Source organism: Terrapene carolina, unplaced genomic scaffold, assembly GCF_002925995.2.
Source record: "Terrapene carolina triunguis isolate 2854851 unplaced genomic scaffold, T_m_triunguis-2.0 Scaffold926, whole genome shotgun sequence".
In the NCBI taxonomy this organism is placed as follows: domain Eukaryota; kingdom Metazoa; phylum Chordata; order Testudines; family Emydidae; genus Terrapene; species Terrapene triunguis.
This window is the reverse complement of record NW_020665277.1, coordinates 5079762-5091337: the sequence shown is the minus strand read 5'-3', so window position 1 is coordinate 5091337 and position 11576 is coordinate 5079762. Positions and strand designations below refer to the sequence as shown.

Genomic DNA, 11576 nt, shown 5'->3' with positions numbered 1-11576 from the left:
CTGCAGGAAAGCAAGAAAAAACAGATACTGGCCTTGTTCTCCAAGGGCTCAAAACTGCAGCATAAAATACACTCGGAGGGCTGCGGGGCCCCAATCCTGTCAGGATACAAGTGCCAAAGAGGTGCTCGCTGAATGTCTTAAACTGGACCTGTTAGGATGTGGCTGTCGGGGAGTCTGGTCATTGACAAGGGAGAAGTCAAATGTAATTCATGCCCAGCACTGGGCATTGCACAATGAGATACAACAGATGGGCCAGGTATTCACCGATTCAAGCTTATTGCCTCTGGTCATGAATTTAGACCTAGAGAGAATGTTTTCCTCTCTAACGCTCTCCTCAGGGCATCCTTCACCTCCTTGTTCCTCAGGCTGTAAATCAGGGGGTTCAACATGGGGGTCACCACAGTGTAGAACACTGAGACCACCTTGTCCTGATCCCTCGAGTGCTTTGTGCTGGGCTGTAAATAGATGAACAGGCCACTCCCATAGAAGATGGTGACGGCTGTGAGGTGGGAGGTGCAGGTGGAGAAGGCTTTGAGCCTGCCCTCGGCAGAGCGGATCCTCAGGATAGCGTTGAGGATGAAAACATAGGAGATGAGGACAATCAGGCCACTGAGTACCCCAGTCAAATATGTCACAGCTAGAAGCACAACGTGATTGATGCTGGAGTCGGAGTTGGCGAGCGATAGCAGCGGGGAGATGTCACAGAAGAACAAGTCAATGACATTGGAGCCACAGAAGGTTAATGTTAACATGCCTGTTGTCTGTGCCATTGAATTTACACACCCAGCTAGGAAGGACCCAGCCATCAGTTGGGCACAAAGTCTCGGACACATGACAACTCTATAGAGCAGCGGGTTACAGATGGCCACATATCGGTCATATGCCATTGCAGCCAGGAGGAAACACTCTGTTACAATCAGCATACAGAAAACACAGATCTGAGCTGCACAGCCAGTGTAAGAAATGGCTTTCCTCTCTACTAGCAAATCCACCAGCATCTTGGGGGCGACGACTGTGGAATAACAGAGATCTACAAATGCCAAATTACTAAGGAAATAATACATGGGGGTGTGAAGTCTGGGGTCGATCCTTACTAACATGATCATTCCAAGGTTCCCCAGTAAGGTAATAATATAGATCACTAGGAAAATCATGAAGAGAAGGATCTGAATGTCTGGATGATCTGTGAATCCTTTGAGAATGAATTCAGTAACCTGGGTACAGTTTCCTCCAACCATGTCTACAGTGCACAGTCCCTGTTTGTACATTACAGATGGAAGCCATCAAATAGCTGCAGAAAATTTATTACAACCAGCTTGCCAGATCTCTCTCCAGTGTGATGCTGAGGCAGACTTTCAGGGTCTTCACACAGAATACTGACCTGATGATATTCTTGCTGGCAAGTGGGAGTCATGGTTCCTGTCCAGATACAGAGAGGCAGGACGGTCTAGTCCTAAAATAGAAATTTATACAAAGATCATTTATACCGAAATCAATGATCAGTGGTCATTGCAATAGGAAAATAATATGATGCATAGAATAATTCTTTCACCAGGAATTCTTTTTCTATGGCTGGAGTATGCCCCGATCAGGTTTGCCATGCAACCTCTCTGTCATCCTTCAAATTTCTTCTCAAGGCGTACCTCAGCTCTCTTTCTCTCCAACAGTGACCTTTTTGTAAATCGATTAAAATATGCCATATAAAAAGCTTCTTCGACTTTCAGTTAAATTTATTTCAGGCATTGTGTTACGTCATTTAGGCCCAGATTTTTAAAGATATTTTGGCATCTAATGCTCATTGAAATCAATACCTTAAAAAACCTCTCAGCTTTCATCTTTAGGCTCCTCAAGGCTTACAGGTGAATAAGGATTATTAAAATATAATTTAATAAATAGGATCAAAGAACATCATGTTAGCTAGATGAGTGATTTCAATCACTGATGACTTGAATTCAGTTCTTCTTTGGACAATTTTTTGCCTTTGATTGTGTGCAACACGTGATAAGCGCAATTTCCCTCTTGGAGTTTGCCTCCCTCAAGGTTTCCTCAGTGAAGATTCAGATTTTGACAAACAAACCTGATTACTTTTTTTGATGGCCTATCAATATTAGGTCCCAAACCTGTAATCATATCCTCATAGGTTTTAGTCAGGAGGAGAGGATGGAAGAGGATAAAGTATGGGCCAGATCAGATGAGAAACATTCACATAAAAAAGAGTCTGACACATCAGAAAAGGACAAACAAATAAACAGTGACAAGTTTTTAAAGTGCTTGTACGCAAATGTTAGAAGTCTAAATAATAAGATGGGTGAACTAGAGTGCCTCATGTTAAAGGAGGATATTGATATAATAGGCATCACAGAAACCTGGTGGAGTGAGGACAATCAATGGGACACAATCATTCCGGGCTACAAAATATATCGGAAGGACAGAAGAGGTCGTACAGGGGGCGGAGGGGGGGTTGGGAGTGGCACTATATGTGAAAGAAAATGTAGAATCAAATGAAGTAAAAATCTTAAATGAATCCACATGTTCCATAGAATCTCTATGGATAGTAATTCCATGCTCTAATAAGAATATAACAGTAGGGATCTATTATCGACCACCTGACCAGGACAGTGATAGTGCCTATGAAATGCTAAGGGAGATTAGAGAGGCTATCAAAATAAAGAACTCAATAATAGTGGGGGATTTCAGTTCTCCCCATATTGACTGGGAACATGTCACCTCAGGATGAAATGCAGAGACAAAATTTCTCAATACTTTAAATGACTGCTTCTTGGAGCAGCTGGTACGGGAACCCACAAGGGGAGAGGCAATTCTCGATTTAGTCCTGAGTGGAGCGCAGGATCTGGTCCAAGAGGTAACTAAGACCATAATATAATAACATTTAACATTCCTGTGGTGGGAAGAACACCTCAGCAGCCCAACACTGTGGCATTTACTTTCAGAAAGGGGAACTATGCAAAAATGAGGAGGTTAGTTAAACAGAAATTAAAAGATACAGTGACTAGAGTGAAATCCCTGCAAGCTGCATGGACACTTTTCAAAGACACCATAATAGAGGCTCAACTTAAATGTATACCCCAAATTAAAAAACACAGTAAAAGAAGTAAAAAAGAGCCTCAGTGGCCTAGCAACCACGTAAAAGAAGCAGTGAGAGATAAAAAGGCATCTTGGAAGTCAAAGTGGAAGTCAAATTCTAGTGAGGTAAATAGAAAGGAGCATAAACACTGCCAAATTAAGTGTAAAAATTTAATAAGAAAAGCCAAAAAGGAGTTTGAAGCTAGCCAAAAACTCAAAAGGTAATAAAATGTTTTTTAAGTACATCAGAAGCAGGAAGCCTGCTAAACAATCAGTGGGGCCCCTGGACGATCGAGATACAAAACGAGCACTTAAAGATGATAAAGTCATTGTGGAGAAACTAAATGAATTCTTTGCTTAAGTATTTACGGCTGAGGATGTTAGGGAGATTCCCAAACCTGAGCCATCCTTTGTAGGTGACAAATCTGAGGAATTGTCACAGATTGAAGTGTCACTAGAGGAGGTTTTGGAATTAATTGATAAACTTAACAGTAACAAGTCACCGGGACCAGATGGCATTCACCCAAGAGTTCTGAAAGAACTCAAATGTGAAATTGCAGAACTACTAACTGTGGTTTGTAACCTGTCCTTTAAATCAGCTTCTGCACCCAATGACTGGAAGATAGCTAATATAACGCCAATATTTAAGAAGGGCTCTAGAGGTGATCCCGGCAATTACAGACCGGTAAGTCTAACATCAGTACTGGGCAATTAGTTGAACCAATAGTAAAGAATAAAATTGTCAGACACATACAAGAACATAAATTGTTGGGCAAAAGTCAACATGGTTTCTGTAAAGGGAAATCATGTCTTACTAATCTATTAGAATTCTTTGAAGGGGTCAACAAACACGTGGACGGGGGGATCCAGTGGACATAGTGTACTTAGATTTCCAGAAAGCCTTTGACAAGGTCCCTCACCGAAGGCTCTTATGTAAATTACGTTGTCATGGGATAAGAGGGAAGATCCTTTCATGGATTGAGAACTGGTTAAAAGACAGGGAACAAATGGTAAATTTTCAGAATGGAGAGGGGTAACTAGTGGTGTTTCCCAAGGGTCAGTCCTAGGACCAATCCTATTCAACTTATTCATAAATGATCTGGAGAAAGGGGTAAAAAGTGAGGTGGCAAAGTTTGTAGATGACACTAAACTGCTCAAGATAGTTAAGACCAAAGCAGACTGTGAAGAACTTCAAAAAGATCTCACAAAACTAAGTGATTGGGCAACAAAATGGCAAATGAAATTTAATGTGAATAAATGTAAAGTAATGCACATTGGAAAAAATAACCCCACCTATACATAAAATATGATGGGGGCTAATTTAGCTACAACTAATCAGGAAAGAGATCTTGGAGTCATTGTGGATAGTTCTCTGAAGACGTCCATGCAATGTGCAGCGGCAGTCAAAAAAGGAAACAGGATGTTAGGAATCATTAAAAAGGGGATAGAGAATAAGACGGAGAATATCTTATTGCCCTTATATAAATCCATGGTACGCCCACCTATTGAATACTGCGTATAGATGTGGTCTCCTCATCTCAAAAAAGATAGACTGGCATTAGAAAAGGTTCAGAGAAGGGCAACTAAAATTATTAGGGGTTTGGAACGGGTCCCATATGAGGAGAGATTAAAGAGGCTAGGACTTTTCAGCTTGGAAAAGAGGAGAGTAAGGGGGGATATGATAGAGGTATATAAAATCATGAGTGATGTGGAGAAAGTGAATAAGGAAAAGTTATTTACTTGTTCCCATAATATAAGAACTAGTGGCCACCAAATGAAATTAATGGTCAGCAGGTTTAAAACAAATAAAAGGAAGTTCTTCACACAGCGCACAGTCAACTTGTGGAACTCCTTGCCTGAGGAGGTTGTGAAGGCTAGCACTATAACAGGGTTTCAGAGAGAACTAGATACATTCATGGAGGTTAAGTCCATTAATGGCTATTAGCCAGGATGGGTAAGGAATGGTGTCCCTAGCCTCTGTTTGTCAGAGGGTGGAGATGGATGGCAGGAGAGTGATCACTTGATCATTACCTGTTAGGTTCACTCCCTCTGGGGCACCTGGCGTTGGCCACTGTCAGCAGACAGGATACTGGGCTGGATGGACCTTTGGTCTGACCCAGTATGGCCATTCTTATGTTCTTATAGGTGCATGAGTACGAAGCCCCACTGAACTCCGTTAGGGCACAATCATCTACTCAAATGGGTCTGATAGGAGGACTGGGTCCATACTGGATGAAGAGAAAGTGGTAGCCATAATGTCTTCGGACTTTAGTAAAATGTTTGAGCATGTTTCTCATGAAATAAGAGGGAAAGCCTATAATGGATCAGTAACTGGTTAAAGGCAGGAAATAGAGGAGAGGAATAATGGTCAGTTTTCAGAGAGGTAAATAGCGGGGTCCCCCAGGGATCTGCACTGGGTCCAGTGCTGTTCAACATATTCTGAAATGATCTGAAAAAATGGGTAAACGGCGAGGTGGCAAAATTGGCAGATGATACACAATTACTCAAGATAGTTAAGTCCCAAGCAGACTGTGAAGAGTTACAAAGGGATTTCACAAAACTGGGTGACTGGGCAACAAAATGGCAATAAAATTCAGTGTTGATAAATGCAAAGTAATGCACATTGGAAAACATAATCCCAACGATACGTACAAACGGATGGGGTCTAAATTAGCAGTTGCCACTCAAAAAAGACAGCTTGGGGTCATTGTGGATAGTTGCCTGAAAACATCTATTCAATGTGCAGTGGCTGTCAAAAAGCTAACAGAATGTTAGGGGCCATTAGGAAAGGGATAGATAAGAAAACAGTAAATATCACGATGCCTCCATATAAATCCATGTTATGCCCACACCCTGAATGCTGCATGCAGTTCTGGTCATCTGATCTCAAAAAAGATATATTAGAACTGGAAAAGGTACAGCTAAGGGCAACAAATATGATTAGGGGATGGAAGAGCTTCCATATGAGGAGCGATTAAAAAGACTGGGCCTGTTCAACTTGGAAAAGCGGCAACTAAGGGGAGATATGTTAGAAGTCTAGGGAATGAGGAGGCTAGGATTTTATCAAATCTGGCAATTATCAAGGACTGAATATTTCAGGCAAACAGCCGGACACAGCTGTTGTAGAAAAGAAGACAAACAAGACCATGTTAAGACCATACCAGCAGAAAAACATAACAAAGAAACCAGAAGAGAAGATGGCAAAGTATGAAGAAGAGTACCACAAAGAGGAATGATTATGGAAAACTAGAAGACTATCCCAATGATTATAGGAGAATTTGCAGCAATCTCTAAGGGCATGATTGAGCAGCTGAAGAACACGTTAGGAGTGCAAGACATCACTGTCAGTGACCTGCAGAAGATTGTGCTCATAGGCATTGTGAGAATTTTAGGAAAGTCTAAGGAAAACCTGTGCATTTGAGCCCCGAAAATGCAGGAATTCTGAAGAAGGTTTAACAAAACTCATGACTGCCCAAGCCTACAGTTGGTTTGTGGTGAGGTTTCATTGGTGACTCATGAGGATCCATTTTTAATTGTAGTTTTCCCCTTTCTATGCCTAAAGATCTTGTATATTGGGAAGGTTATTTGTTTAAAAATAACCCCCATGATGTTATACTGAGGGATAATCAAAAATAATAAAAATTGTGTCGTGGTACCAGATCAGGACCTAAGTCATACACTAGGACCTCTTTGGGTTAGATACTGTATAAAAACCTAACAAAAAAATTCTCTGTTCCTAAAAGCTTGCAATCTAATCACAAGCCACAACAGACACAGACAGACATGGAGACAATGAGACAATGCTGGTCATCAGAATAGGCAGTGATCTCAGCACATCCTATCCCTCTCTTCATAAAGCTGTTGTCTTCTCTCTGGATAGATACATATTGAAGAGAAAGAAGAACTTTCCCTCTCAGGATAAGACACCATTTTCTTCTTGTGAATCACACACTGTCATGTAGCCTACAAGCAGAAATGTTTTGATACTGACCGGCTTTCCCATGGCTTTGTGGAGTCTCTTTGTTTTCTCCCTTCTCTTATTCTGAGATGAGTAAATATGGAGCAGTTCCTGGTTTGGACGATAAGAAGGGATTTAGTAGCATTTCTTCTTTTCCTGCCGGTTGGACAAGAGTGACATTTCCCTTATTAGCGCTGGAGCTATATCATGACGAATTGGGAATTATAGTGGGTTCTTTGGGACCTGGGGAACAACGTTAATCCCAGGAGTGTGAATATACAGAAAACAGACAGTTATCTCCATGTCTTTCATACTAGAAGCAAACTGTACACAACGAAACATCAGTGTGAGCTTGGCCAAGGATCTCAATGGGAGCATGATCAGACAAGACTTTGTAACAAGTTTTTTTTCCTCTTTCCTACATGAAAAAAGGCAATATAAAGTGCTCACACAAAAGCACCGGTCTTTACCACTAGTATTGTAAAATATACAACAGCATGCCAAAGCACCACAGGACAGCACAGAGCTGTCAGACGTCTCCATAGGATAAATCTAGGTGAAAGGGTCTGCAGTATTTCCAGCTGCCACTCACCAAGGAACCAAGACTGGAACAGGATGTGAACCCAGGTTTCCTACATGGCAGTTGAAAGCATTTTACTGCTAGGGAAGTGTGAACTATGTCCAGGCTCTGCTTTTATGCCCTGCCAGATTGGCGAATTGACCCTGAATCATACACATGGTACTGCAAAGCAGTAAGGGCTCAGAGCACCAGCTCAGTAGCCACATTGATCCTACATGGCTTTGCAGAAATACTGAGATTGGCAAAGGGCATAAGCAGGAATGCAGGAGCAGGCCAGGGGATCTGCAGACCAAAACTGACAGGCACTGCTAGGGCAACATGGGAGCATCACTTTGACTGGCGTAGCAGGGGTTATTGTATTACAAAATTCAGCTGTATTGTCAGAGCTGTGAAGGGGGTTGAACAAGGGATGTGACAGGACAGAATTGAGGTTCCTTGAGAGACCGCTCTGAGACCCTCAAGATTGGAACAAGGAACGGTGCTACAGGTGGGTATTAGTATGGTAGCACCTAAAAATGCCAATCAGGGATCATGGCCTCATTGTGCTAGGTGCTGTATAAATGCACAAGAAAAAGACAGTCCCTGCAGTAGCTCCAGGGAAGCACCATTTAAACCAGCTGAGAATCTGAGCGACAGGTGTTGGGGGGTTCAAGATGACTCATTGCAGGTAATGCATCGTGTGCTACTGAGGGACAGCAGAGGTGTCCTTCCTCTTGGCAAACAATGACATGAAACACTAGCCCAGGGCGGATATGAAGCCAGGGCTAGATGCCAAAGGAATTCAGATTTTTTTTCTAAGTGTGTGGGGGGAGGAATCCCTTTGATTCCTATCTTATAAATAAAAAGATGATTGTAGGGATATAAAGGAGAGCTCAACATAAGCCACTGCCCAGTAATGATATGCCTGACACAACGGCCCTTTATCTGGTCCCCATTATACTACCGAAGACTAGAGGGGTGAAGGAGTCTTTCCATGTATGGCCCAGACACAGCTCCAGAGACACTCAGTCAATAACTTCACAGAGGCCTATGCTGTGTTGTCTGCCCATCAAGCTAGAGATCCCAAGCGGAGTTTAAAGCGGGGGTAGGGTGGGGGAGTGTGGCTCCCTCTCATCTGCTAAGAGCAGAAGGGGCAAGCCCTGTCTTCTCAGTCTCCTGGGTGTGAGGGAACTCAGCTGCCCCTCCTCCTGCTCCTGGCTGGAAGATGAAGTAGGGAGTTGTCACGTGGGAGACTCTGAAGAGGGACCAAGCTGAGGAGGTGATGCTGGCTGGGGCGTTTATGGGACTCCCAGCCTTCCTGCCAGTAGGGGGAGCAGCACTGGACACACATGGGGGGAGAACTGTCCAAGCTGGGAGCCTCAGGAAAATCTATCCCCCTGCTGGTCCCTCGTCCTCTGCCGGGTTTGGGGAGGGAAATAGTGAAAACCAGCTGCCTCCAACTCTCCCTCTGCAGGGGAAAGAGAATGGGCCTGGCAGTTCGTTTCCCCTTCCTGGCGTCTGCTAGAGCGGGAGGTTGTTTGGGAGCAGAAGGTTTGTCCTGTTGTGCAGTCACACGCATGCATACCTCTGGCACTGCCGGGGACATGGCCTCCTTCCAGAGACATTCCCTCCCTTGTCTCCAGTCCAGTGTTCCCAGCTCTCGCGACTTGATTGTGAGTCATGTGGTATTTGGTGTTTTCCTTAAAGCACCAGCTCCTGGAGCCAGGTGAAATACATGAAAATCCCCGTTTATGTTACAGAAACAAAACAAATAAGACAGTGATGTAGTTCCACAGAAAAGCTTGACAATGGGGCCTAAGTTACACAGTAAAAGGTTCAGAAACCAGAGGCAAATAAAATACATTTTTAGAAATTCCTGTTTTATCTACATCTATACAGCCAATCTCATGATTCTGGGGACCTGGCTCAGAATTTTTGAATGCTTGGCCTTGGCTATGACTGCCATTCCCTCCCCTGTGACATGTCCCTGTCACACCAGGTGAGGTGGGTGCCACTTCACCACACGATACCAACAGCCAGGAGTAAGCTCCATCTCCCGTGTCACTCTGCTTGAGCCAATGGCAATAAGAAATCATTCAAACAATATCCGCAGTCTCAAGTCAACTCTGAGGGTATGTCTACACTACGAGGGTAATTCGATTTTACTTAAATCGAATATGTGGAATCGATATTGCAAAGTCGAACGTGTGTGTCCACACTAAGGACACACTAAGGACAGTAATTCGACTTTGTGAGTCCACACTAACGGGGCGAGCGTCGATATTGGAAGCGGTGCACTGTGGGCAGCTATCCCACAGTTCCCGCAGTCCCCGCTGCCCATCGGAATCTGGGTCGAGCCGCCAATGCCTTCTGGGTAAAAAAAATTTGTCGTCATCCGTCCGTCACTAACGCCCTCCCTCCCTCCATGAAAGCGCCGGCGGGAAATCAGTTCGCGCACTTTTCTGGTCAGTGACAGCGCGGACGCCACAGCACTGCGATCATGGATCACGCTGCGACCATCGCTGCACTTGTGGCCGTTCTCAACACCTCGCAGCTTATCATACACCTTTCCCTGAGGCAGATGCAGAGAAATCGGGCGAGGAGGCTACGGCACCGCCGTGAGAGCCTGAAGTCGGAGAGTGGCACAGAGCTGTCAGAAACCACGAGCCCCAGCGCCCAGGACATCACGGTGGCAATGGGGCATGTGGATTTTGTTGAACGGCGATTCTGGGCCCGGGAAACAAGCACGGACTGGTGGGACCGTATAGTGCTTCAGGTCTGGGATGAATCCCAGTGGCTGCGAAACTTTCGCATGCGGAAGGGGACTTTCCTCGAACTTTGTGAGTTGCTGTCCCCTGCCCTGAAGCGCAAGGACACCCGCATGCGAGCAGCCCTCACTGTCCAGAAGCGAGTGGCCATAGCCCTCTGGAAGCTTGCAACGCCGGACAGCTACCGGTCAGTCGCGAACCACTTTGGTGTGGGCAAATCTACCGTGGGGGTTGTTGTCATGCAAGTAGCCAAGGCAATCGTGAAGGTACTGCTCCCAAAGGTAGTGACCCTGGGAAACGCGCAGGTCATCATAGATGGCTTTGCCGCGATGGGATTTCCAAACTGCGGAGGGGCTATCGATGGGACTCACATCCCTATCCTGGGACCGGACCACCAGGCCAGCCAGTACATCAATAGAAAGGGCTACTTTTCAATGGTGCTGCAAGCACTGGTGGACCATCGGGGACGGTTTACAAACATCTACGTCGGATGGCCGGGCAAGGTTCATGACGCTCGTGTGTTCAGGAACTCTGGTCTGTTTAGACGGCTGCAGGAAGGTATTTACTTCCCAGACCACAAAATAACTCTTGGGGATGTGGAGATGCCTACAGTCATCCTCGGGGACCCAGCCTACCCGCTAATGCCCTGGCTCATGAAGCCCTATACTGGCGCCCTGGACACAGAAAAAGAACTGTTCAACTACCGTCTCAGCAAGTGCAGAATGGTGGTGGAGTGTGCTTTTGGCCGTCTCAAAGGGAGATGGAGAAGCTTACTCACTCGCTGTGATCTCAGTGAAACCAATATCCCCATCGTTATTGCAGCTTGCTGTGTGCTCCACAATCTATGTGAGAGCAAGGGGGAGACCTTTATGGCGGGGTGGGAGCTAGAGGCAAATAGCCTGGCTGCTGATTACGTCCAGCCAGACAGCCGGGCCATTAGAAGATCCCAGCGGGATGCCCTGTGCATCCGGGAGGCTTTGAAAGCTAGGTTCCTGAGTGAGCAGGGCAACCAGTGACTTTTCAGTTTGTGGACAGAGAAGCTGAACCTGCCCCCGTTTCTTTACCCAGTTCATTTTGACTATCCTCTCCAGTTACATACCCCCTTCACCCCCTTCCCCTTCCCAAAAAATAAAATCATTTCGATTTTGTTAATGAACAGCGTTGTCTGTATTGCTGTTTTCGCGGGAATATTTTAAACCGGGGACGC

At 45.0% G+C, this 11576-nt stretch overlaps 1 protein-coding gene across 1 annotated transcript; it reads right to left on the bottom strand.

Annotated features, from left to right (window-relative positions):
• Positions 1–287: 287 nt before the first annotated feature.
• Positions 288–1238, bottom strand: LOC112113063 (olfactory receptor 1052-like). Its single transcript, XM_024209226.2, has one exon. The coding sequence runs from the start codon at positions 1236–1238 to the stop codon at positions 288–290; it is 951 nt and encodes a 316-aa protein (XP_024064994.2).
• Between the last annotated feature and the right edge of the window lie 10338 nt (positions 1239–11576).